The sequence below is a fragment of the Salvia hispanica genome, chromosome 2 (assembly GCF_029641045.1).
Source record: "Salvia hispanica isolate PSC_SH4W2 chromosome 2, Shi_PSC_v1, whole genome shotgun sequence".
Classification (NCBI taxonomy): Eukaryota; Viridiplantae; Streptophyta; class Magnoliopsida; order Lamiales; family Lamiaceae; genus Salvia; species Salvia hispanica.
Window position 1 is genome coordinate 25,973,918 of NC_142693.1, and position 27,700 is coordinate 26,001,617.

General features: G+C 37.7%; 3 protein-coding genes and 2 pseudogenes across 5 annotated transcripts; 3 read left to right on the forward strand and 2 right to left on the reverse strand.

Annotated features, from left to right (window-relative positions):
- Positions 1 to 620: 620 nt before the first annotated feature.
- Positions 621 to 20,533, forward strand: LOC125190642 (alkaline/neutral invertase E, chloroplastic-like; annotated as a pseudogene). The gene is made up of 9 exons (XR_016135556.1): positions 621 to 647; positions 739 to 1,088; positions 1,216 to 1,382; positions 1,455 to 1,470; positions 8,579 to 8,771; positions 18,199 to 18,687; positions 18,782 to 18,836; positions 19,264 to 19,625; positions 20,082 to 20,533. The product of XR_016135556.1 is annotated as an alkaline/neutral invertase E, chloroplastic-like (transcript).
- Positions 3,541 to 6,374, forward strand: LOC148931935 (uncharacterized). The gene has a single exon (XM_089063689.1). It carries the CDS (start codon positions 3,541 to 3,543, stop codon positions 6,241 to 6,243), a length of 2,703 nt encoding a protein of 900 aa, XP_088919815.1. The 3' UTR covers positions 6,244 to 6,374.
- LOC148931936 (receptor-like protein 54) lies at positions 10,835 to 12,090 on the reverse strand (annotated as a pseudogene).
- Positions 19,497 to 27,567, forward strand: LOC125190711 (receptor-like protein 54). 2 transcript variants are annotated; one of them, XM_089064532.1, is made up of 3 exons: positions 19,497 to 19,625; positions 23,448 to 23,696; positions 24,778 to 27,567. In XM_089064532.1, the coding sequence occupies exons 2-3, from the start codon at positions 23,606 to 23,608 to the stop codon at positions 27,315 to 27,317; spliced, it is 2,631 nt and encodes an 876-aa protein (XP_088920658.1). In that variant the 5' UTR covers positions 19,497 to 19,625; positions 23,448 to 23,605; the 3' UTR covers positions 27,318 to 27,567. The 2 variants fall into 2 exon arrangements, with proteins under 2 accessions (XP_088920658.1, XP_047944042.2); XM_048088085.2 differs by lacking the exons at positions 19,497 to 19,625; positions 23,448 to 23,696 and having other exon boundaries at positions 24,594 to 27,567.
- On the reverse strand, positions 19,708 to 23,007 carry LOC125190653 (receptor-like protein 54). Its single transcript, XM_089064959.1, has 3 exons — positions 22,656 to 23,007; positions 22,485 to 22,598; positions 19,708 to 22,432 (listed from the first exon to the last, which is right to left on the reverse strand). Exons 1-3 carry the CDS (start codon positions 23,005 to 23,007, stop codon positions 19,971 to 19,973), a joined length of 2,928 nt encoding a protein of 975 aa, XP_088921085.1. The 3' UTR covers positions 19,708 to 19,970.
- Positions 27,568 to 27,700: the final 133 nt, after the last annotated feature.

A 27,700-nucleotide genomic window follows, 5' to 3' on the forward strand; every position in this document is an offset into this window, starting at 1 on the left:
GGCGGCGAGAATTCTCAACTTTCAAGTATATAAAAATAATAGAGGATGATAAATTTAAATGGCTATTATAATCTCACATAGCTTAAATATTCAAACATCAAAATCGTTTATTCAAAATAGATTTGAAACATCGATTATAATTTGTGATAAAAATTTTATAGTTTAATAAAAAAAATCAAGAAAATATTTCTAAAGAGGAATTTTTACATAAAAACTCCGAAATATTTACCCAATTATGTGTTCTCCAAAAGTGGAACGCCAACAGAGCTTTTCCAATACAAGGAACTGAAATTCGCTCTTTGCTGCCAACATATTAGTTTTTGCTGCAATTTCCTCTTTGCATCTGAAAGCAACCATTTCTTAGCGAGATTCCTGCTGCTATCACCCGGTAAAAATTGTTTCTTGCTTCTATCTTTGTTGGGCTTTTATATTCCAGTTTCAAAAGTTATTGGATCTGATCCCTTTTCAGTATCACGTGCAGATTCCGCATGTCTATTTTCTTCCCAACTCAAGTTTTGTTGCTTATATACTATGCCGGGATTTATTCATTCAGGCTGGGATGCATTCGTGTGTACTTGATTGCAACGATCAGGATTGCAAGAACAGTTTTTATAGCATACATGGTAATCCTTGATGCTTCTGAAATGGTTGAATGTTGATTCTAATTTTATTAGTATTTTCAGCATCATTGCTGATTGCGCGTATGAATCCTGATTATACGTATTTCGTCTTCATTAGGCGTCGTTTCTTGAGGTGGATTTCTTGGTTTTACCTTTGCATAAAGTATTGATATATGAGGATGGGTTTGTCACATCCAACGGTGGCGTTCATAGTAATGGAACCTTATTGCGTGAGGGTAAGACGGATTCTATCGAGGATGAGCATGGGATCTGCTAAGGGAATCGATTGTGTACTATTGCAATAGCCTTGTAGGTACGTTCGCTGCAAAGGACCTCTCTGAATCCACCAATGTTCTCAACTGAGACCACGATTTTATCCGTAATTTCATACCTTCTGGCGTCGCCTTCCTGCTGAAGGGGGAGTATGATACTGTTCGTAATTTTCTTCTTCACACTCTTCAGCTGCAGGTGAGCTTTCGCCTTAATTGTAAATTTGTAATGTAGTTTGACCTGTCAACTTTCTTGTGACGTTCTTTAATCCTGATCGATAGAATACATGAACGAAAAATCTTCCTGATTTTTTTTATGTTTTCAGAGCTGGGAGAAGACTGTGGACTGCCACAGCCCCGGTCAAGGGTTGATGCTGGCTAGTTTTTAAGGTGCGGACACTGCCTCTGGAGGGGGACAACACTGCAACGGATGAAATTCTGAATCTCGATTTTGGGGGAGCAGCAATCGGGCGTGTAGCACCAGTTGATTCTGGTACATGCTGAGGCATTTACAGTGTAAGCTTTCTCCATCACAAATTACCTACATGTTTTTTTGTACGAGTAGGTCTCTGGTGGATTATGTTATTAGTGACCGATGGTTCTTGCATGATTGATCGCCATATGGGAATACTTTTTGTTAATAGACATAAGGGCAAATTGCTGGAAAAACCAACATTGTTTAACTCAACGATGGTGACATTCGCGTATAATTTCCCGATTTCCATATCTGATACAATTTCAGCAAAACATTTTATCCTAGGAATTGCGGAAAAAAAAAAAATCAAATTTTGTGGTTTTTCCTACTTTTTTTTTAAAATTACGGGATGAAGCATCACTTCAGTTGAACCTTATCAAAGTTTCGGCTTCCATATCTAAATGGTAATGTGATTGTAGGCTCCGTTCTACTCTTCATTACTATGTGCACGTGAAATGCTTGCTCTGGAGGATGTGATCAGCTGACCTCAAACAACCGTCTTGTTGCATTGTCGTTTCATATTAGAGAATATAATTGAATCGATATGAAGAAACTCAACGAGATCTACCGATACAAGACCGAGGAATACTCATACGAAGCTGTTAACAAATTCAACGTCTATCCCGATCAGATTCCTCCTTGGCTCGTCGAACGGATGCCTCACCTATCTGATTGCAAACTTGCAGCCTGCTCACATGGACTTCCGTTCCTTCTCTCTCGGAAACGGGGTCCGAAGAGTTCCCAGAACCAGAACTCTTATATGATTTGAGGATTAGCCACATATATATGGAACAGGTCAGCACTTTCAAGATGCTTAAAGCAAGGGTGATTATTTATTGGTTTGATTAACTAAACTGAAGTTTTCAGATTGAACACTGAAATTATGTAAAGATTTTCTTTGTTAAAAGAGAAAGTTAAAAACACGTTATGGTTCAATAGTCCACTTGATAGCATTGGAAATATAGAGGTAAGATGTGTTTATGGTTCAAAATATCTCACCAAAGGATAGCATTGAACCTAAAAACACGTTATGCCTTATGGTCCAATACTCCAATTTAGTGGAAGTCTATATCCATTACTTTTATTTTTATGGACAAAAGTATTACTACTGTGACATATCGAAAAAAGTGCACTAATATAAAGAAGACTTGGTCTCTTCTTTTATTTTTTTATTTGACAAAAAATTAGAAAAATAATAAATTAGTAGGTACTTATTTCAACTGAGATTTTTAAAATTTTATTGAAATACTACTTAAAAGTGTGTATAATTTTGAAAATTATTTTAAAATAATATTCGAATAAGTTATGAGTTTCCATAATCAGTTTTACAAAAAATTATTTCATTATATTTATTGTGTTTAATAGAAATACTACTCCCTCCGTTCTAGTAACGGAGGTAGTAATACTTATATGAAGTGAGGATTACAAATCTCCTCGTGGGCTTGAGCTTGATTATAGGAAATTATTCTGATTCCTAAAATCCCTGAATTTTAAATTATAACGTTTGGTTTATATTTTTATTAAATAAAAAAAAGTCATAAGAATTAGGAAATAAGGAAACAAATGCAATTTTTAATGATTTTTGGATATTCTTCTTTCTAAATTCACGATAATTACATATTCCCTTGGTCCCCAAATTATAATCTTATTTTGACATTTTAGTCCATTTCATAAAATTAGTTCACATTAATTTTTATAAATTTATATCACTTGTGATGAGTCTTATTCTCCACTAACAATATTCTAAGACCATGTTTTCTGACTTTAGAATAAAGTTGACAGGAAAAATTAATTCTAAAAAAAAAAGAATTCTGGAATTATAATTCCTAAAAACACTTTATGCCTAGTAGTCCAATTTAGTGCGTTCTTTGATACACAATTGGACATAAATATAAACGTATAGTGGTGATGGATTTCGACATCAAATATGACACATTTGGTATTACAAATAGAATGAGAAAAACATTATTCTATATTATATGGACAAAAGTAAGGAAGACTTGGTCTCTTCTTTTATTTTTTTTATTTAAAGAAAAATAATAAATTAGTAGATACTTAATTTAACTGAGATTTTTAAAATTTTATAGAAATTCTTTTTAAGTGTGTATAATTTTCAATACACTCTATATATCTACACTATTTCTGCACTAAAACATGCATTAAGTATTCCTCTTCAATGGCTATTTTTTTGCTTTTGCTATTACTTTTCATCGTTCCACTTTCACCAAATGCCACTCATGCTCACATACAACATTGCTTAGAGAATGAGAAAACTTTGTTGCTTGAGTTGAAGAATCAACTGGTGTTCAATTCATCCTATTCAACAAAACTGGTGCACTGGAATCAAAAGGATAATTGTTGCTCTTGGAAGGGTGTGGAGTGTGACGACGCAGGCCATGTTATCCATCTGCGACTCGACAACGAGGGCATCTCAGGTGGACTAAACGAGTCGTCGAGTCTTTTCCGACTCAAGTACCTAGAAGAGCTAAGCTTGACAGACAATTCATTCTCAGGTTCTTTACCACACAACATTTCCAATCTTGCAAGATTGTCTCCTTTGGACCTGTCTCGTTGCAGATTCAGTGGCACAATTCCTTCCATGCTCGGAAATTTGACTCAACTTGTTCATCTGGAGATGGCAGACAACTTCTTCAGTGGCTCAATTTCTTCCACCCACTTTGAAGGTTTGGTAAAAGTTGAGTCTATTGATTTAAGTTACAATTCACTAAGTGGTAGCATTCCCATATCTATATTTAGTATACCTTCACTGAGGGAGATTTACCTCCAACACAACCAACTTAGTGGGAAAGTGGATGAATTTGCCATTGTAAATGTATCTGAGCTTTCTTGGTTAGATTTGAGCAGTAATAGACTGGAGAGCCCTATTCCTAACTCTTTCATCAAGCTTCAAAGTCTTAATTATCTTGATCTTTCTGACAACTTGTTCAATGATACTTTTCAACTGGACAAGTTTCTAAGCCTTCCCAACCTTGTACGTCTGAGTCTTTCAAACAACAGCTTATCACTTTCGGGTTTTAACAGTTACCCTATAAAACAATCCTCCTTAGAGTTGTTGGACCTCTCGGATAACATGATTGTTGGGGAAATTCCTAATTGGATCTGGGAAATCGGAAATGGGTCACTACAGTATTTGGACCTTTCTTGTAATATGCTGGTTGGTCTCCAAAAGCCTTATCACATCCGCAACTCTCTCCAGTATCTGGACTTGCACTCAAACCAGCTTCGGGGCGAGTTTCCCTCTCTCTCGCTTTTGAAACTTCCGTACTCAAACTCGCGGCTTTTATATCATTTTAAAGTGGATTTCTCAAATAATCATTTTGATCAGTTTGGAATTCTTGAAACTGTAAACTTGGAATCATTTTCACTCAGAAACAATAGCTTGTATGGATCAATTCCAACCTTCTTTTGCACAGCTGCAACCTTTTCTATTCTTGATTTGTCAGTTAATCACCTGGGCGGTAGCATTCCCCTTTGTCTACTTGAAAACACTTATGAGCTCAATCTAGGGAGAAATAACTTCAGTGGTTGGATCCCAGATAAAATTTCTCCCAGTTGCCATCTAATATCACTAGATTTGAGCAACAACAATTTAGTAGGGGATGTTCCACTTTCCTTGGCGAAATGCAGTGCGTTAACAGTCTTGAACTTATCAAACAACAAGCTAAGCGGAACAATTCCAACCTCCCTTTGCAAAGCCACGTACCTTCAAATTCTTGACTTGTCAGTTAATAACTTAAATGGCAGTATACCTCAATGTCTAGTAGATGCACATCTTCTTGCCCTTAACTTAGGGAGTAATAACATCACTGGTCGTGTCCCAAACTTCACTGCCGGTTGTGGCCTACAATATCTGGATCTCAACAGCAACAATTTAACCGGGGAAGTTCCACTATCACTGGAAAATTGTGCACAGTTAGAGTTCATGAATGTTGGAGGAAACCAGTTGGATGGAACTTTCCCATGCATGCTTCCATTGAGCTTGCGCGTGCTTGTGTTGCGCTCCAACAGCTTCCATGGAGGGCTGAGATGTAACAAGAGCTGGACAAATCTTCAAATTATCGACATAGCTTACAATAACTTTAGTGGCAATGTGGATCCTTTGACCTTTTCAAATTGGAGACAAATGATGAGGGATACTATCACAACATTGAGTTACAGAAACTTGGCTTTTAGATTGCCAATTATTGGGGTCGCGGACTACAGCGGAAAGGTATCACTAATCATCAAAGGGGCGGAACAGATGCTTGTCAAGATTTGGCCAGACTTTACATCCTTCGACTTAGCTTGCAATAATTTCCAAGGAGGCATCCCCGACTCAATTGGTGAGCTCAACGCACTTTATCTTCTCAACTTATCCCACAATAGTCTCACCGGAACAATCCCTAAATCATTGAGTAACTTGACGGGGCTTGGAGCACTGGACCTCTCAGTAAACCAATTAACCGGGAAGATACCAAAGGAGATGGCAGGGCTCACATTCCTTCAGGTGATGAATGTATCCCACAACAAGCTGGCCGGAGAGATTCCAATTGGCCCTCAAATCCAAACATTCCCCGGTGATTGTTTTGAAGGAAACATAGGTTTATGTGGTCTCCCTCTCAACATTAGCTGCATAAAGCCTCTTGCTTCACCACCATTGGTGAAATCAGATGGGACAACGGGGATTGAGTGGGATTATGTGTTTGCTGCTACTGGTTATGTTGTGGGCTTTGGAAGCTTTCTATGGGTGCTCATATTTCGCCGAAGCTTCAGAGAGAGACTCTTTGAGAAAATTGAGGATGTTTATGAGAAGATAGTCAACCTCCGCAAAAAGAAGAAGAGAAGAAAAGTTGTGTGTAATAAAGCCAGAAGACAGTAGTAGCAGTAAAGCTATCTATCTTGATTCTATGTTGTACTATGGTTTTCCTTCTTTTGCATGTGTTTCATACATCCTTCAGTGATTGTGTGTTTACCTCTTGAGTTGAAATGAAGTCCTGATATTGTCTGTTTCTTTATTAAGGATAATAGATTTAAGCATAGTATTCTTATTATTTATACTAATATGATTGAAACATGAGTTGAAACTACTCCTCAAATTTGTCTATCCCATAAAATTAGACCATTTTTTATATTCAGTGAGTCTCATAAGTACTCCATCCATCTCAATAAATATGAAACGATTGCTTTTCGGCATGAGATTTTGCGTGGTACTATTATTTTGTGACTTAATGAAGATACAATAAAGTAAGAGACATGAAAAAATAGATATGGTGTTATTTCTATTTTAGAAAACGTTTAATTTTTAATGGGATAATCTAGAAAGAAAAACGTTTCATTTTTAATGTGACGGAGTGGGAGTATAAATCACTACTCTCATCGTCCGTCATTAGGAGTCCCGGTTGACCATTTTCATCCGTCCGGCATTAGGAGTTCCGGTTAGACATTTCCATAAAAAGTGAAACAAAAATATTATAAAATAAAATACTAAAAAGCACAAGTAAAAACACATGCAAGGAATAAAACAAATAATAATGTAAATGGGTCTCACATTCCATTAACACACATTCCAATTTTCACACACTCAAACATTTCTTAAAACCTGCACCCAACTTAATCAGGACTCCTAATGCCGAACGGAGGGAGTACTATTTTATGAATTTTTATTCTTCCCGACGAGATGAACCCAATTTTCTCATTACAATACTCCAATTTAAATAAAAAGGTTAAATAATCAAGGTTAATGCTCAAATTTGCACAAAATTTTTTAGAATTGAACGACGAGAATTCTCAACTTTCAAGTACTATAATAATAATAATAGAGGACGATAAACTAAAATGGCTATTATAATTTCACATAGCTTAAATATTCAAACATCAAAATCGATTATTCGAAATAGATTTGAAACATCGATGATAATTTGTGATGTATTTTATACTTTAATAAAAAAAAATCAAGAAAATATTTCCAAAAAGTGGAATTTTTACATAAAAACTCGAAATATTTACCCAATTATGTGTTCTCCAAAAATTAATAAAAAATAGCCTGATCTGTATCTGTTCATAAAATAAATCAAGAAAATATTTCCAAAAGTGGAATTGATAAACAATTTCTATCCGATTAAAGCTATTTCAGAATATCCAATTTAACTAGTTTTGTGACAATTAATTGATTTTTGTATCAGAATCTAGAGTAGAAAGTTGATGAATTGAAGGGAAAGGGTTTGTAGAATCTTTTGGGGGAATGAATAAGACTATCCTACATTTAACTGAAATCAAATTATTTGCTGATTATTTGGGGGAAAGGGATCGTGCACTGGCTTGCAATGATGTGATTAAAAAAAAGCTGATTTAGAAGAGATTTAGTTTAGCTTTGCTCTTCGTTTTTACATTTGGAATTTTTAAGTAGGGATATTGCCTTTTAAATCAGAACTTTGCGTTGAATTCTGGTCAATCCCATAAATTTTGAAACAGGAATATAGAATCATAACTTTTCAATTTCTTGCAATAATCCTACGATGGTCACTGTACAATGTCGTTTCGGATAAAACGTCATTTTATATTCCAGTTTCAAAAGTTATTGGATTTTATCCCTTTTAAGTATCGTGTGCAGATTCCGCATGTCTATTTTGTTCCCAACTCAAGTTTTGTTGCTTATATACTATGCCGGGATTTGTTGATTCAGGCTAGGATGCATTCGTGTGTACTTGATTGCAAAGATCAGGATTGCAAGAACAGTTTTTATAGCATACATGGTAATCCTTGATGCTGATTGTGCGTGTGAATCCTGATTATACGTTTTTCGTCTTCATTAGGCATCGTTTCTTGAGGTAGATTTCTTGGTTTTACCTTTGCATATGCCACAGCCCCGGCCAAGGGTTGATGCCGGCTAGTTTTAAGGTGCGGACAGTGCCTCTGGAGGGGGACAAAACTGCAACGGGCGAAATTCTGGATCCTGATTTTGGGGAAGCAGCAATCGGGCGTGTAGCGCCAGTCCATTCTGATACGTGCTGAGGCATTTACAGTGTAAGCTTTATCCATATCACAAATTACCTAAATGTGTGTCGTTGTTTTCTGCGAGTAGGTCTCTGGTGGATTATCTTTTCACGGGCTGTTAAATTCTCTAAATTCTGTCCTACATCGACTTAGTGGAGATCCCATCTAATCTATATAAGTGTGGATAACCCTCCCCCTTATAAGGCCTTTTAAGGGGTGAGTGACCCATTTCTAATATGGGCATATGGAAAATGGTCGGGGCATAAATCTGTTCAGGAGAGAATAGATGTCCATACTGGAATTAAGATGATTCTTAGGCTGTGTCTCGCTGTATAAGTTTCCTATGTTATTAGTGACCGATGGTTCTTGCATGATTGATCGTCATATTGGAATACATGGGCATTAGAGATTCAGGCAAGTAAATTGCTGGAGAAACCAAAGTTAGGTCGAATTCTGGATCTATCCGCAACAACCCCATAGAGAAAAAGTCCGGTCGCCTACGTGAAAATATCGTTGATGTTTTTCTAATTTGCGACGTTTTTCTTATGAATAGAACACAACATTGTTTAACTCAACGACGGTGACATTCGCGTATAATTTCCCGATTTCCATATCTGATACCATTTCAGCAAAAAAATTCATCCTAGAATTGCGAAAAAAAATCAAATTTTGTGGTTTTTCCGACTAATTTTTAAAATTACGGGATGGACTACAATTTGACTAACCTTCATGTGTTTTCCATCAATTAGCCCTAGATAATGTAATATGTATTGCTAGGCTCTGTTTGCTTATAGCGTTTTGTTATTTTCATTGAAAGCTTCACTTCGGTGGAACCTTATCAAAGTTTCGGCTTCCATATCTAAATGGTAATGTGATTGCAGGCTCTGTTCTACTCTGCATTACTATGTGCACGTGATAGGCTTGCTTCGGAGAATGGATGCTTGCTCTGTTTTATGCTTGTTCTCCATTTAATTTTAATTCAAGTTCTCGTCTTCTGTTTTTGCTTTGTACTCATTTTTTTGCATTCATCTCATACTCTTAACGGATTGCATAATTCTGAGTTTATTTTGGCCGTCTGATCATTCAAATACTCATTAATCAATCTAATGTATCACCGAAGGTAAAGTACTCTTGCAGCTAACAAATGCCCATAACGTTCGACGTCTCACTTCCTTTGCAGCTAACCGTTGCTTGCATCAAAATGGGACGGCCCGAGATTGCTGAGAGAGCCATCAAGACTGCAGAGAAGCGCATTTTGAAAGACACCTGGCCAGAATATTATGATACGAAGAAAGCAAGGTTCATATGGAAGCAAGCACGGCTATTCCAGACATGGTCTGTTGCAGGATATCTTGTCTCAAAGCTTCAACTCTCCATCCCGAACGCAGCCAAAATGTTGACCACCGAAGAGGACTCTGAGCTCGTCAACGCCTTCTCGTGTGCGGTCAGCAGCTCAAGTCCAAGGAGAAAACGGTGTCCGAAGAGTTCCCAGAACCAGAAGTCTTATATAATTTGAGGATTAGCCACATATATATGGAACAGGTTAGCACTTTCAAGACGCTTATAGTTTATTCTTTAAAGCAAGGGTGATTATTCATTGGTTTGATTAACTAAACTGAAGTTTTCAGATTGATCACTGAAATTATGTAAAGATTTTCATCAGTAAAAGAAAAAGTACAAAAACCATTTAACTCGTTTACCAATTACAGTATGAGATTAAAAATAGGTGTAAGTCAATACGATATACCTTATCGAAACTGTCATACCATACCGAATATTTGGTATGAGTAAAAATTATATCTTACCTACCTAAATTTGATATACTGAATTTTTGGTTTAACCAATTTCTATACTGATACTTTACCAATTTCGGGACTAGTTTTAACTAATATTTCAATCATATTAAAATAAAAAATAAAAAAATGCAACTCTTTTTGAGCGCAGTCTTCTTCCTATTTATCTTCTTCTCCCTTCCAGATTATAGAAATCTGTTTCAGCTTCTACCGTTACTTCCATAATCTGCTTTTGAATCCTGCAACATTTAATCTGGCAAAATTTAAGCCCCTTTAATCCGAAATTAATCCTGTCATTATTTCATAATTATTCATAAGAATATTATACTTGAAATATTATTCTTAATAAAGAAATAGACAATACCAGGTCTGTATATCAACTCCAGAAGTAGAAACACAATTACTAAAGGATATGAAAAACACATGCAAAGAGAAGGCAAGACTTAGTACAACATAAAATCAAGATAGATAGCCTTATCAGTTATCACTGTTGTTGGCTACCAATTTTAGGACTAGTTTTAACTCATGTTTCAATCATATCAAAATAAATTATAAGATTATTATACTTGAAATATTATCATTAATGAAGCAGTACACACACAATCACAAAATATCTGAAAATTCATGCAAAGAGAAGGCAAGCCTTAGTACAACATAGAATCGAGATAGGTAGCTTTATTGCCACTACTGTCTTCTAAATTGATTTCTCACAACTCTTCTTCCTATATCCCTTCTTTTCTCAAAGTATCTCTCTTTGAAGCTTCGGCAAAATATGAGCACCCGTAGAAAGCTTCCGAAGCCCACAACATAACCCGCAGCAGCAAACACATAATCCCAATCAACCTCTCTCGTCTCATCTGATTTCACATTTGGTGGTGAAACATGAGTCTTTGCGCAACTAATACTGAGAGGGAGACCACATAAGCCTATGTTTCCTTCAAAGCAATCACCAGGGAATGTTTGGATTTGAGGGCCAATTGGAATCTCTCCGACCAGCTTGTTGTGGGATATATTCATCACCTGAAGGAATGTAAGCCCTGCTATCTCCTTTGGTATCTTCCCGGTTAGCTGGTTCACTGAGAGGTCCAGTGCTCCAATCCCCGTCAAGTTACTCAATGATTTAGGGATTGTTCCTATGAAACTATTGTGGGATAAGTTGAGAAGAAAAAGTGCGTTGAGCTCACCGATTGAGTCAGGGATGCCTCCTTGGAAACTATTGCAAGATAAGTCGATGGATGTAAAGTCTGGCCATATCTTCACAAGATTCCGCTCCGCCCCTTTGATGGTTAGTGATACCTCTTCTTTGTAGCCCATCGAGCTATTGAAATTTGGGTCCGCGAAAGCCAAGTTTTTGTAACTCAGCTTTGTGACAGTATCTCTCATCATTTGCCTCCAACCTGAAAACCTCAAAGAATCCACATTGCCACTGAAGTTATTGTTAGCTATGTCGATAATTTGAAGATTTGGCCAGCTCTTGTTACATCTCAGCTCTCCATGGAATCTGTTGCCGCGCAACACAAGCACGCGCTAGCTCAATGGAAGCATGCATGGGAAAAGACCTTCCAACATGTTGCCTCCAACATCCATGGCCTTCAACATTTTGCAATTTTTCAGAGATAAACTTCCCCGTTTAAATTGTTGTTGTTGAGATCCATATATTATAGGCTACAATTGGCAGTGAAGTTTGGGACACGGCCTGAGATGTTATTTCTTCCTAAATTAAGGGCAGGAAGATTCTTCACTAGGCAAAGAGGTATATTACCATGTAAGTTATTGTTATAAAAGTCAAGAATTTGAAGGTCTGTGGCTTTGCAAAGGGAGGTTGGAACTGTTCGGCTTAGCTTGTTGCTGGATAAATTCAAGATTGTTAACGAACTGCAATTCGCCAAGGAAAGTGGAACATCCCCTACTAAATTGTTGTCGCTCAAATCTAATGACATTAGAAGGCAACTGGGAGAAATTTTATCGGATCCAGCCACTGATGTTATTTCCCCCTAGATTGAGCATAAACGGTGTTTTCAAATATACAATGGGGAATGCTACCGCTCATGTAACAGCCCGGTATTTCTAGGGTATAATAAATACGACGACTGTTAACTAGTCGAACTTAAGGCGACAAAAATGTAGACTAGGGTTTCATTTAAAGAGATTTGACCAAGTGTTTAATGAACTATCAAGACAAGAAGTCAACGGCTAACTCACGAAAATCAAGATTTAATAGATAACATAGGCTAAGCTCAAAAAGTCAAGGGTTTACTGTAGCTCCAACAAAACGCAATATCTCAATATTCCCAATCTACGAAATAAGTTCAAAACAACCAAAGATAATAAGTTTCAAATATTCAGCGGAAGCATTCCAAGAGAAAGCGAAGCCATATATGAAGACACGACTACACTCAAAATCCCAACCATCCATATTATTCGATTCAACCATCTCAACACCACCGACCGCCCATCGCCGCTCAACCTGCACATAGGGAAACACATGCAGGGTTGAGTATTTTAAAAATACTCAGTGGACTCATGCCAAAACATTTTATAGTTATGTCACCCTTACCATAGTGAACTCGAATTTTTGTATTTATTTAAAGATAAGCATCGAGTATCACAAAATATATTTCATGGACTGGCCAGTCAAACAATACCTCCCATTTTCTCATCAATCAACAATTCATATGGTGCGACGAAGTGTGGCCACACTTTCGCCCACGAGACCGGCCGACTAGCAAGGACGGCTCCCGATCTCCATTGTACACTAGCCTGATAGGGTTTGCGGCCCTACTCAGACCCGAATTCGTTTATATAGCCCTTTAGCCTAATGGAGCGCACTCGCAAACTAGGCATCAGGCACACAATATCCAAAATAATCATAGGCATGGCATAACAGTTTAATCCACCCTTATTTCTCCAATATCATAAATTTGCAACATAGAAAAGTTTAAGAATAAAGCCCACCTCGATTTCCTTCGATTTCAAGTTCGTACTTCTTCTTGTTATCACACCGAGAACGCGAGCTATCACCTTTAATTTAGGTGTATCACAAGTAAGTCTCAATCATGGCTCAAAATCATGCATGTTCTCACGTTTCCCTTTTTCCATCAATTATTTTCAATATCACCATTTAAAATCAAAGTACGATTATCATATCGTTTTTATTCACACAACAACTCCAGATTTAACATCAAATCGTGTCACGCAGGAGTGTTTTCCACACACAACACACGCACACACACACAACACATGTACACATGCATCCCAAAATCACCGATTAATTTCCCCCTTTACTCGATCTAAATGCATGTGGACTCAAGAACACCGATTGATCGGTAGAAGAAGAGAAGATCAAAGATAAAAATACCTTTTCAATAGAACAATCGGTAGGAAACAAGTAGGATCTTGATTCTTCAACAAATTCTTGAATTGTAGCTTCAATTCTTCTCCAAAAGATGAAGAATTAATGGAGAAAGTAGAAGAAAAATTTGAGAGAGAGTGGGTGAGAGAGAGATCGAGATTGAGGGAGAGTGGGGGACGGTTTTTTGTGATGCCAGGGTTTAGGATTTCTCATGTATTTATAGAGTGCAAGATATAATCCAATAATTAAATAAATCAAGATTTGGAAGAGATTTATTGTTTGAAGTGGCGTTAAAATGGTAGAGAAAATATGGGATTTTGAAATTTCTAGGCTATTTAATTAGCCTATGATTTAATTTGAATATTTCACAGAGTAGAATAAAATATCACGGAGCAAGAATAAAAATAATAATCTTCCCCAATAATAGTGGAAAGTGGCGTGTAGTTTGACTCTTCCAAAAGGGATTTAATTAAAATCCCATTTAAATTAGGATATGATAAGATCTTCTTAGATTTGGCAAGATATGCTAGGATATTTGAATTTATTTATGGAAGAGAATAAATAAGGGATCAAATAATAGAATAAAATAATCCCTTCTCCCATAAAATTAGGAGATTTCGAAAATCTCCATATTATGATAGGGGTTTCGAAAATCTCATCAAATAATCAAGGAATATTGGACTTTAGATTTAATTCGGATAATTATCCCAAGCAATAATTAAATCCAAGAAAAATAAGATTTCTTTCCAATAAATAGGAGGGGTCGAAAATTCCACATAATTAAATAATGCCCCTATTAAATTCTCACTCATCCCTTAGGAAAATAATTCGCCACAATTATTATTTCTCCCCACATTAAAATATCCACATATTCGAATTTCACCTCCACTTCACATTTTCCAATGACTTTGACCATTCCACGGTCACGTCATATTTCCACAATATTGACTATTCAATAGCCACGTCACATATTCAACAAGTTTGACTATTCAACTCAAACTCAACTCAATATCGCAATTAGGCCACAAAGAATATTGCAATAAATCATTTATCATTTAATTCCACATAATCATAGCATTAAAAGCATTTAATGCAAAAAATTTCACGTTCAAAATTAGGGTTCGAAAAAGCGGGGCGTTACAGCTCAGGTGATTAACAGACAAGTCGAGAACATAAAAGGAGGTTGCAGCCGTGCAAAAAAAGGTTGGAGTTGATCCAGACAAGCTGTTGTTTCTGAGTGAAAATTCTGAATATCCAAAGGGAGCAGAGTCATTTCCAGTTTCAAGATTCCAAACTGATTAAAATGATGGTTTGAGAAATCCACATTACCTGAATTTAGCGGCGAGAGTGAGGGGATGTGATAAGGCTTTAGGAGACCAACCAACATATTACAAGAAAGGTTCAGATAATTTAGTGACCCGTCTCCGATTTCCCAGATCCAATTAGGAATTTCCCCAGCATTCACGTTATCTGAAAGGTCCAACAACTCTAAGGAGGATTGGAATACAGGAAACTGTTAAAACCCGAAAGTCACAAGTTGTTGTTGGAAAGACTTAGACTTTCAAGGTAGGGAAACTCGCCCCGGAGCTGGTTTGAGTGCAAGTCCAGATGTATGAGAGAAGTGGGGATGTGATAACGCTTTTGGAGAACAACCAGCATATTACAAGCAAGGTTCAAATAGAAAAGTGTCCCGTTTCCGATTTCCCAGATCCAACTAGGAATATCCTCCGCAATCATGTTATCCGAAAGGTCAAAGAACTCCAAGGAGGATTGGTTTACAAGGAAACTGTGTGAACTCGAAAGTGAAAACTTGTTGTTGGAAAGACCCAGACGGTCAAGGTTGGGAAGGCTTAGAAACTTGTCTGTTTGAAAACAGTTTTATGCTCAGTCTAGGGAGAAATAACATCAGTGGCCGGATCCAGATCCCGGATAAGTTCTCTCCCAAGTGCAAACTAATGTCATTAGATTTGCGCGACAACAATTTAGTTGGGGATGTTCCACTTTCCTTAGCGAAAATTGCAGTTCGTTAACAGTCTTGAACTTATCCAACAACACGCTAAGTGGAACAGTTCCAACCTCCCTTTGCAAAGCCACAAACCTTCAAATTCTTGACTTGTATGTCAATAACTTACATGGTAATATACCTCTCTGCTTAGTGAAGAATCTTCCTGCCCTTAATTTAGGAAGAAATAACATCTCGGGCCGTGTCCCAAACTTTGCTGCCAATTGTAGCCTACAGTATCTGGATCTCAACAACAACAATTTAATCGGGGAAGTTCCACCATCTCTGAAAAATTGCAAACTGCTAAAGGCCATAGATGTTGGAGGCAACATGTTGGAAGGTCCTTTCCCATGCATGCTTCCGTTGAGCTTGCGCGTGCTTGTGTTGCGCGACAACAGAAACCATGGAGAGCTGAGATGTAACAAGAGCTGGCCAAATCTTCAAATTATCGACGTAGCTAACAATAACTTCAGTGGCAATGTGGATTCTTTGAGGTTTTTAGGTTGGAGGCAAATGATGAGATATTGTCACAAGGCTGAGTTACAAAACCTTGGCTTTCACAGTCCCAAATTTCAATATCTCGACGGGATACAAAGAAGAGGTATCACTGATGAGCGGAATCTTGTCAAGATTTGGCCAGACTTTACATCCATCGACTTATCTTGCAATAGTTTCCAAGGAGTCATCCCTGACTCAATGGGTGAGCTCAACGCACTTTATCTTCTCAACTTATCCCACAATATTCTCACCGGAACAATCCCTAAGTCATTGAGCAACTTGACGAGGCTTGGAGCACTGGACCTCTAGTGAACCAGTTAACTGGGAAGATACCAAAGGAGATTGCAGGGCTTACATTCCTTCAGGTGATGAATGTATCCCACAACAAGCTGGTCGGAGAGATTCCAATTGGTCCTCAAATCCAAACATTCCCCGGTGATTGCTTTGAAGGAAACATAGGTTTATGTGGTCTCCCTCTCAACATTAGCTGCATAAGGCCTCTTGCTTTACCACCAAATTTAGAATCAGATGGGAAGACAGAGATTGAGTGGGATTATGTGTTTGCTGCTGCTGGTTATGTTGTGGGCTTCGGAAGCTTTCTATGGGTGCTCATATTTTGCAGAAGCTTCAGAGAGGGATACTTTGAGAAAATTGAGGATGTTTATGAGAAGATAGTCAGCCTCCGCAAAAAGAAGAAGAGAAGGGACGTAGGAAGAAGAGTTGTGAGAAATCAAGCCAGAAGACAGTAGTGGCAATAAAGATATCTATTTTGATTCTGTTTTGTACTATGATTTTCCTTCTTTTGCATGTGTGTTTCATATCCTTCAGTGATTGTGTGTTTACTTCTTGAGTTGAAGTAAAGTCCTGGTATTGTCTGTTTCTTTATTAAGGATAATAGATTTAAGTATAGTATTCTTATTATTTACACTAATATGATTGAAACATTTGTTGAAACAACTTCTCAAATTGCTCCATCCCATAAAATTAGACCATTTTTTTTTCTATTTGATGTGTCTCAAAAATACTTCCTCCGTCCCAATATAGATAAAACGTTTACTTTTCGGCATGAGATTTTATATAGGAGTAGTATTATTTTGTCAGTTCATAAAGATAGAATAACGTAAGAGAGGTGAAAGAAATAGATATGATGATGTTTCTATATTAAAAAAATTTCATTCTTAATGGGATAATATATAAAAAAAAATGTTTTATTTTTAATGGGTGGAGGAAGTATAAATCATTAATACTATTTTATGAATTTTTTCTCTTACTAACGAGGTGAACCCATTCTCTCGTTACAATACTCCAATTTATATAACAAGGTTAAATAGTCAAGGTTAAAGTTCTCATCTTAAATATTCAAACATCAAAATCGATTATTCGAAATAGATTTGAAACATCGATGATAATTTGCGATATATTTTATAGTTTAATAAAAATAAATTAAGAAAATATTTCCAAAAGTGGATTTTTCACATAATCTGCTTTGAAGAAATGTAAACCAATAAACAATTTCTATCCGATTTAAGCTATGCTACTTTAGCTCGAGTCAGAGGAGACAGAAACACAAGCCAGCACAGAGCTTTTCCAATACAAGTAACTGAAATTCGGTCAAGCAACGCAGTCATTGGTTCTAGAAAAACTGCCAAAATATTAGTTTTTGCTGCAATTTTCTTTGCATCTGAAAGCAACCATTTCTTATCGAGATTCCTGCTGTTATCATCCGGTAAAAATCGTTTCTTGCTTCTCTCTTTGTTGGGCTTATTGTTTGCTTGATTTTGGAGTTTGATGTATTGAATATCCAATTTCGCTAGTTCTGTGATAATTAATTGAGTAGAAGTTGATGAATTGAAGGGAAAGGGTTTGTAGAATCATTTGGGGGAAGTGAATAAGACTGTCATATATTTAGCAGAAATCAAATTATTTGCTGATTTTCTGGGGATTGTGCACTGGTTTGCAATGATGTGATTAAAAAAAAGCTGATTTAGTAGAGATTTAGTGTAGCTTTGCTCTTAGTTTTTACATTTGGATTTTTTAATCAGGGATATTGGCATTTAAATCAGAACTTTGCGTTGAATTCTGGTCAATCCCATTAATTTTGAAACCGGGATATAGAATCATAACTTTTTACAGTGTCGTTTTGGATAAAATGACTTCATTTTAACTAACAATAAAAATAGAATGATGTCGTGATAGGCTTGCTCTGATCTACTCTGCATTACTATGTGCGCGTGAAATGCTTGCTCCGGAGGATGGATCAGCTGACCTCATTTGGGCATTAAACAACCGTCTTGTTGCATTGTCGTTTCATACTAGAGAATATTATTGGATCGATATGAAACAACTCAACGAGATCTACCGATACAAGACCGAGGAATACTCATACGACGCTGTTAACAAATTCAACACCTATCCCGATCAGATTCCTCCTTGGCTCGTCGAATGGATGCCTCACGTATCTGATTGCAAACTTGCAGCCTGCTCACATGGACTTCCGTTTTCTTCTCTCGAAAACCTGTGGCCCGCAGTTAGTAATCTTGCTACAGCGGATTAATTGCACGACATATTGGACCTTATTGAAGCTAATTGGTCAGATTTGGTTGCTCACATGCCGTTTAAAATATGCTATTCCGCTATTGAAGACAAGGAGTGGAAGATCATAACTGGCTGTGACCCCAAGAATAGGTACATTTCTTTTCTCGATTATTATCAACCAGCACCGGATCTGTATCTTGTATTTATCCTCATCGTCATAATGTTTCGGTTTATTCTTTTGCAGGCCTTGGTCCTATTCCTATCACAATGGTGGTTCATGGCGAGCTCTTCTTTGGCAGGTAGACTGCCTTCTTTAATTGCATCTTTGAGTTAATCGGGCTGGGAATGTCAAAATTTAGTTCTTAATGAGCTATAATTTCTATATGCATATGAGTGTACTCAAATATAGTTGAACACAAATATGGGTTTTGTTATGAATACTATTGAACTTCATCGGACTACTATGTGTAGTGCTTGTGGGTGTTTATTTAACGTAAGCCTCTTTGGAGGATTGCTCTCCATTTAATTTTAATTCAAGTTCTCGTCTTCTATTTTTGCTTTGTACTCATATTTTTGCATTCATCTCATTCACTTAACGGATTGCATTATTTTGAGTTCATTTTGGTTATTCAAATACTCATTAATCAATCTAATGTATCACCGAAGGTGAAGTACTCTTGCAGCTTACAAATGACCATAACGTTCGACGTCTCACTTCCTTTGCAGCTAACTGTTGCTTGCATCAAAATGGGGTGACCCGAGATTGCTGAGAGAGCCGTCAAGACTGCAGAGAAACGCATTTCGAAAGACAAGTGGCCGGAATATTATGACACGAAGAAAGCAAGGTTCATAGGGAAGCAAGCGCGGCTATTCCAGACATGGTCTATTGCAGGATATCTTGTCTCGAAGCTTCTAGTCTCCAACCATAATGCAGCCAAAATGTTGACCACCGAAGAGGACTCTGAGCTCGTCAACGCCTTCTCGTGTTCGGTCAGCAGCTCAAGTCCATGGAGAAAACGGGGGCCGAAGAGTTACCAGAACCAGAAGTCTTATATAATTTGAGGATTAGCCACATATATATGGAACAGGTTAGCACTTTCAAGATGCTTATAGTTTATTCTTTAAAGCAAGGGTGATTATTTATTGGTTTGATTAACTAAACTGAAGTTTTCAGATTAAACACTAAATTTATGTAAAGATTTTCCTTGTTTAAACTAAAAGTACTAAAACCATTTAACTTGTTTACCAATTACAGTATGAGATTAAAAATAGGTGTGAGTCAATACGATATACCTTACCGAAACTGTCATACCATAACGAAGAGACTGATGAGAGAAGTACACACACAATCACAAAGTATCTGAAAACTCATGCAAAGAGAAGGCAAGCCTTAGTACAACATAGAATCAAGATAGATAGGTTTATTGCCAACACTACTGCCTTCTGACTTGATTTCTCACAACTCGTCTTCCTACATCCCTTCTCTTCTTCTTTTTCCGAAGGTTGATTATCTTCTCATAAACATCCTCAATTTTCTCAAATAGTCTCTCTCTGAAGCTTTGGCGAAATATGAGCACCCACAGAAAGCTTCCGAAGCCCACAACATAACCAGCAGCAGCAGACACATAATTCCACTCGATCTCTGTCTCCCCATCTGATTCCAAATTTGGTGGTGAAGCATGAGTCTTTGCGCAGCTAATGCTGAGAGGGAGACCACATAAACCTATGTTTCCTTCAAAGCAATCAACGGGGAATGTTTGGATTTGAGGGCCAATTGGAATCTCTCCGACCAGCTTGTTGTGGGATACATTCATCACCTGAAGGAATGTAAGCCCTGCAATCTCCTTTGGTATCTTCCCGGTTAACTGGTTCACTGAGAGGTCTAGTGCTCCAAGCCTCGTCAAGTTACTCAATGATTTAGGGATTGTTCCTGTGAGACTATTGTGGGATAAGTTGAGAAGATAAAGTGCGTTGAGCTCACCCAATGAGTCGGGGATGCCTCCTTGGAAATTATTGCAAGATAAGTCAATGGATGTAAAGTCTGGCCATATCTTGACAAGAACCCGCTCTGCCCCGTTGATGATTAGTGATACCTTTTCGCTGAAGTCCGCGTCTGCCATGGAACTATTGGAAATTGGGACTGCAAAAGCCAAGTTTTTGTAACTCAATTTTGTGACAGTATCTCTCATCATTTGTCTCCAGTCTGAAAAGCTCAATGGATCCACATTGCCACTGAAGTTATTGTTAGCTATGTCAAAAATTTGAAGATTTATGTAATTTGGCCACCTATTGTCACATCTCAGCCCTCCATGGAATCTGTTGCGGCGCAACACAAGCACGCGCAAGCTCAACGGAATCATGCATGGGAAAGTGCTATCCAACTGGTTTCCTCCAACATTCATGTACTCTAACTGTGCACAATTTTCCAGAGATATCGGAACTTCCCCGATTAAATTGTTGTTATTGAGATCCAGATATTGTAGGCCACAATCGGCAGCGAAGTTTGGGACACGACCAGTGATGTTATTTCTCCCTAAATTAAGGGCAAGAAGTTGCTCTACTAGACAGCGCGGTATATTGCCATTTAAATTATTGACAGACAAGTCGAGAATCCATAGGTTAAAGGTTTCGCAAAGGGATGTTGGAATTGTTCCACTTAACTTGTTGTAGGATAAATTCAAGACTATTAACTCTCTGCAATTTGCCACAGAATGTGGAACACTCCCCACTAAGTTGTTGTCGCTCAAATCTAATGATTTTAGTTGGCAACTAGGAGAAATTTTGTTTGGGATCCAACCACTCATGTTATTTCTCCCTAGATTGAGCACAACACTGTTTTCAAATAGACAACGGGGAATGCTACCGCTCAGGTGATTAAAGGACAAGTCAAGAATAAGAAAGTTTGCAGCTGTGCAAAAGAAGGTTGGAATTGATCCAGACAAGCTGTTGTTTTTGAGTGAAAAGTATGAATTTCCGAAGAGAGCAGAGTCATTTCCAGTCTCAAGAATTCCAAACTGATCAAAATGATTATTTGAGAAATCCACATTAGTTGGATTTAGCTGCGAGAGTGAGGATGGATGTTTTAGCAAGGAGAGTGAGGGAAACTCGCCCCGAAGCTGATTTGAGTGCAAGTCTAGATACTGGAGGGAAGTGGGGATGTGATAAGGCTTTTGGAGACCAAATAGCATATTACAAGAAAGGTTCAAATAGTAAAGTGACCCTTTTCCGATTTCCCAGATCCAACTAGGAATTTCCCCTGCGATCATGTTATCCGAAAGGTCCAAGAACTCAACACCGGAGGATTGGTTTACAGGGAAACTGTGTGAACCCGAAAGTGACAAGTTGATATTGGAAAGGCTTAGACCTTGAAGGTTGGGAAACTCGCCCCTAAGCTGGTTTGAGTGCACGTCTAGATGCCGGAGAGAAGTGGGGATGTGGTAAGGCTTTTGGAGACCAACCAGCATATTACAAGAAAGGTCCAAATAGTAAAGTGACCCGTTTCCGATTTCCCAGATCCAACTAGGAATTTCCCCCGTAATCAAGTTATCCGAAAGGTCCAATGATTCCAAGGAGGATTCGTTTGCTGGGAAACTGTGTGAACTCGGAAGTGACAAGTTGTTGTTGGAAAGACGTAGATCTCTGAGGTTGGGAAGGCTTAGAAACTTGTCCAGTTGAAAAGTATCATTGAACAAGTTGCCAGAAAGATCAAGATAATTGAGACTTTGTAGCTTGATGAAAGAGTTAAGAACAGGGCTCTCCAGTCTATTACTGCTCAAATCTAACAATGAAAGCTGAGATATATTTACAATAGCAAATTCATCCACTTTCCCACTAAGTTGGTTGTGTCGGAGGTAAATCTCCCTCAGTGAAGGTATACTAAAGATAGATATGAATGCTACCACTTAGTGAATTGTAACTTAAATCAATATACTCAACTTTTGCCAAACCTTCAAAGTGACCGGAAGAAATTGAGCCGCTGAAGAAGTTGTCTGCCATCTCCAGATCAACAAGTTGTGTAAGATTGCTGAGCATGGAAGGAATCGTGCCACTGAAATTGCAACCTAACAGGTCCAAAGAAGACAATCTTTTAAGATTGGTAATGTTGTGTGGTAATGAACCTGAGAATAAATTGTCTGCCAAGCTCAGCTCTTCCAAGTAGTGGAGTCTGAAAAGACTCGACGACTCGTTTAATCCACCTGAGATTCCCTCGTAGTCGAGTCGCAAACGGATAACATGGCCTGCGTCGTTACACTCCACACCCTCCCAAAAGCAACAATCATACTTTTGATTCCAGTGCACCAGTATTGTTGAATAAGATGAATCGAACACCAATTGGTTCTTCAACTCAAGCAACAAAGTTTTCTCAGTCTCTAAGCAATGTTTTGTTTGAGCATGAGTGGCATTTGGTTTGGCAAATGTTGGTGAAAGTAGAACGGTGAAAAAAAATTGCAAAAGCAAGGAAATAGCCATTGAAGAGTAACAATATTGTGTTAGTGCAGAAAATGTGTAGATTTATGGAGTTGCACACTTGACTTCAAGTCTTCCATAATAATTCCTAGAGTCTCTGTGGGGTCATTATCTTATGCCAACTATAATCTTTAATAGCGTTTACTTTGAATCTACTCTCCCCATTCATGATTATAAGGCTCATTTTTATTCAGCATGGATATTGAAAAATTATTTTATTTTATAATAGAAATAGATGGAAAAAAGTTAGAAAAAGGTGGACCTGATTATTTTTTACAGTAGAATGTGAGTGTAATTGTTAGTGTAGTAAGTATGTGGTCCACTTACCAAAAAAATAAATGGATATTTTTTAAATTGTAGACGTCCCAAAATGATCAAATGTGTCATCGTCCCTAAATTATAAAATTGGGTCTTGATTGTTGTTGCTTGCATTAAAATGGTAGACCCGAGATTGGAGAAAAAGCCATCAAGACTGGAGAGAAACGCATTTCGAAAGACAAGTGGCAAGAATATTTGACACGAAGAAAGCAAGGTTTGTAGGGAAGCAAGCAGAGCTATCCCAAACATGGTCTATTGCAGGATATCTCGTTAACGCCTTCTCATGTGTGGTCAGCAGCTCGAGTCTGAGGAAACGCGGTCTGAAGAGTTCCCCGAAGTCTTATATAATTTGAGAGTAGCCACATATGGAACAGGTTAGCACTTTGATCTGTTGCTGCTTTCTTCTGTAGATGCTTGTAGTTTATTCTTTTAGTTGCAATAATTGGTTTGATTATTTAACATGTATATATGTGTGGAGCTGAAAAAGTCAATTGATGGTTTCGAAGTTATTACATTCTCCTTGTTAGAAGTAAATTATGTTTTATGAGGTAAAGATATTTATTTTACGGGAAGTGTTATGCTACATATTTATGTGAGGATGATCTGTGAGCATCACTTTCATTTAGGCCACGTTAGTATTATTTATTTTGTTTTATGCATTTAGTTTGTTTCTAATACTTAAATTGTTATTGATGTCGTTAATTTTACAAATTACATAAAATCAAGTGTTGATTTGTTCACCTTCTCATTAACTTCAAAATCATGAATAAAATAGCAAATTGAGCCTAATAATTTTTCCCCATGAGCCTGATTTGGAAACAACGCCTTTTTGATTGCTACGTTAATGCTGATTTTGCCAAATCACCTTGAATTTTAAGGCAATTTTGCCAAGTCAATTTGTTTTAGAGGCTAATGTCCCCTCAATTGAAAGGGATGTCTGCAAATCACCACTAATGTGTATGAGTATTTATATTACTCCTTCCGTAAGTGAATAAATGACCCATTTTATCATTTTGAGACGTCTATAATTTAAAATGAGGTCAATATTCCATAACATTTCCATCTATTTTTTTATAAAATAAAATAATTTCTTAAAATTCGTATTGAATCAAAATGAGCCTTTTGATTGTGGACGAGGAGAGTAGATTCAAAGTAAATGCCATTAAATATTATAGTTGGCATAGGATAATGACCCCACAAAGACTCTAAGAATGATTAATGGAAGACTTGAAGTCGAGTGTGCAACTCCTTAAATCTACACGTTTTTTGCACTAACACAATATCATTCCTCTTCAATGGTTGTTCCTTTGCTTTTCCAATTATTCATCTTTTTACTTTCACCAAAATTTACCAAACCAAATGCTACTCATGCTCATACACAATATTGCTTAGAGAATGAGAAAACTTTGTTGCTTGAGTTGAAGAATGAACTGGTGTTCGATTCATCTTATTCAGAAATACTGGTGCACTGGAATCAAAAGGATGATTGTTGCTTTTGGAAGGGTGTGGAGTGTGACGACGCAGGCCATGTTATCTCTCTGCGACTCGACTATGAAGGCATCTCAGGTGGATTAAACGAGTCGTCGAGTCTTTTCAGGCTCAAATACCTGGAAGAGCTGAGCTTGGCAGACAATTCATTCTCAGGTTCTTTACCACACAACATTTCCAATCTTGCCAGATTGTCTTCTTTGGACCTGTCTCGTTGCAAATTCAGTGGCGCGATTCCTTCCACGCTCAGCAATCTGTCACAGCTTGTTGATCTGGAGATGGCAGACAACTTCTTCAGCGGATCAATTTCTTCAGGCCACTTTGAAGGTTTTGCAAAAATTGAGGTTATTAATTTAAGATACAATTCACTGAGTGGTAGCATTCCCATATCTATCTTTAGCATACCTTCACTAGGTTGGATTGACCTCCTACACAACCAATTTAGTGCGAAACTGGATGAATTTGCTATTGTAAATATTACTCAGCTTTCTGTCTTAGATTTGAGTCGTAATCGATTGGAGAGCCTTCCCGACTCTTTCATCAAGCTACAAAATCTCAGTGTTGTAGATCTTTCTGACAACTTGTTCAATGACACTTTTCAGCTGGACAAGATTCTAAGCCTAATTCCCAACCTTCGAGTTCTAACTCTTTCGAAAAACAACTTGTCACGTTTAAGTTCAAACCCTTTCCCTGTAAGCCAATCCTCATTGGATCACCTGGACCTTTCGGATAACAAGATTGCAGGGGAAATTCCTAGTTGGATTTGGGAAATCGGAAACAGATCACTTACCTATTTGAACCTTTCTTGTAATATGCTAGTTGGTTTCCAAAAGCCTTATAACATGCCATCCTCTCTCCATTTCCTGGACTTGCACTCAAACCAGCTTCGCGGCGAGTTTCCCTCACTCTCAATGCTGAAATATCCTACAAATGTGGATTTCTCAAATAATTATTTTGAGAAGTTTGGGATTCTTGAAACTGGAACTGATGCAAGAGTATCACTCAGGAACAATAGCTTGTCTGGATCAATTCCAGTCTTCTTTTGCAAGGCTGCAAGCTTTGTTGTTCTTGACTTGTCCGTTAATTACCTGAGCGGTAGCATTCCCCGTTGTCTGTTTGAAAATAGTTTTGTGCTCAGTCTAGGGAGGAATAACATCAGTGGTCGGATCCCGGATAAGTTCTCTCCCAAGTGCAAACTAATGTCATTAGATCTGCGCGACAACAATTTAGTCGGGGATGTTCCACTTTCCTTAGCGAATTGCAGTTCGTTAATAGTCTTGAACTTATCCAACAACACGCTAAGTGGAACAGTTCCAACCTCCCTTTGCAAAGCAACAAACCTTCAAATTCTTGACTTGTCTGTCAATATCTTACATGGTAATATACCTCTCTGCCTAGTGAAGAATCTTCCTGCCCTTAGTTTAGGAAGAAATAACATCTCTGGTCGCGTCCCAAACTTCGCTGCCAATTGTAGCCTACAATATCTGGATCTCAACAACAACAATTTAATCGGGGAAGTTCCACCATCTCTGAAAAATTGCAAACTGCTAAAGGCCATGGATGTTGGAGGCAACATGTTGGAAGGTCCTTTCCCATTCATGCTTCCGTTGAGCTTGCGCGTTCTTGTGTTGCGCGGCAATAGATTCCATGGAGAGCTGGGATGTAACAAGAGCTGGCCAAATCTTCAAATTATCGACATAGCTAACAATAACTTCAGTGGCAATGTGGATTCGTTCAGGTTTTTAGGTTGGAGGCAAATGATGAGAGATACTGTCACAAGGCTGAGTTACAAAACCTTGGCTTTCGCGGTCCCAAAGTTCAATAGCTCGACGGGATACAAAGAAGAGGTATCACTGACCATCAAAGGGGCGGAGCGGAATCTTGTCAAGATTTGGGCAGACTTTACATCCATCGACTTATCTTGCAATAGTTTCCAAGGAGGCATCCCCGACTCATTGGGTGAGCTCAACACACTTTATCTTCTCAACTTATCCCACAATAGTCTCACTGGAACAATCCCTAAGTCATTGAGCAACTTGACGGGGCTTGGAGCACTGGACCTCTCAGTGAACCAGCTAACCGGAAAGATACCAAAGGAGATTGCAGGGCTTACATTCCTTCAGGTGATGAATGTATCTCACAACAAGCTGGTCGGAGAGATTCCAATTGGCCCTCAAATCCAAACATTCCCCGGTGATTGCTTTGAAGGAAACATAGGTTTATGTGGTCACCCTCTCAACATTAGCTGCATAAAGCCTCTTGCTTCACCTCTAAATGTGGAATCAGATGGGACGACTGAGATTGAGTGGGATTATGTGTTTGCTGCTGCTGGTTATGTTGTTGGCTTCGGAAGCTTTCTATGGGTGCTTGTATTTGGCCGAAGCTTCAGAGAGAGACTCTTTGAGAAAATTGAGGATGTTTATGATAAGATAGTCAGCCTCCAGAGAAAGAAGAAGAGAAGGGATGTAGGAAGAAGAGTTGTGAGAAATCAACCCAGAAGACAGTAGTGGCAGTAAAGCTATCTATCTTGATTCTATATTGTACTATGGTTTTCCTTCTCTTTGCATGTGTTTTTCTGATCTTTTAGTAATTGTGTCTACTTCCTGAGTTCGAAAACCTAGTATTGTCTGTTTCTTTATTAAGGAAAATAGTTTTAAGTATAGTATTCTAATAATTTATTCTAGAATAGAGGTGATGGTCTGATGTATTTTGACATAAAATATGACACAGTATTATATATAGACTGAGAAAAGTATTACTTTTATTTTATATGGACAAAAGTAGTATCATAGATCCAAAAAAGTGCATTAATATTAGGAAAACTTGGTCTTTTCTTTTTTATTTGACGATATATTAGAAAAATAATAAATTAGCAGGTTCTTAATTTAAC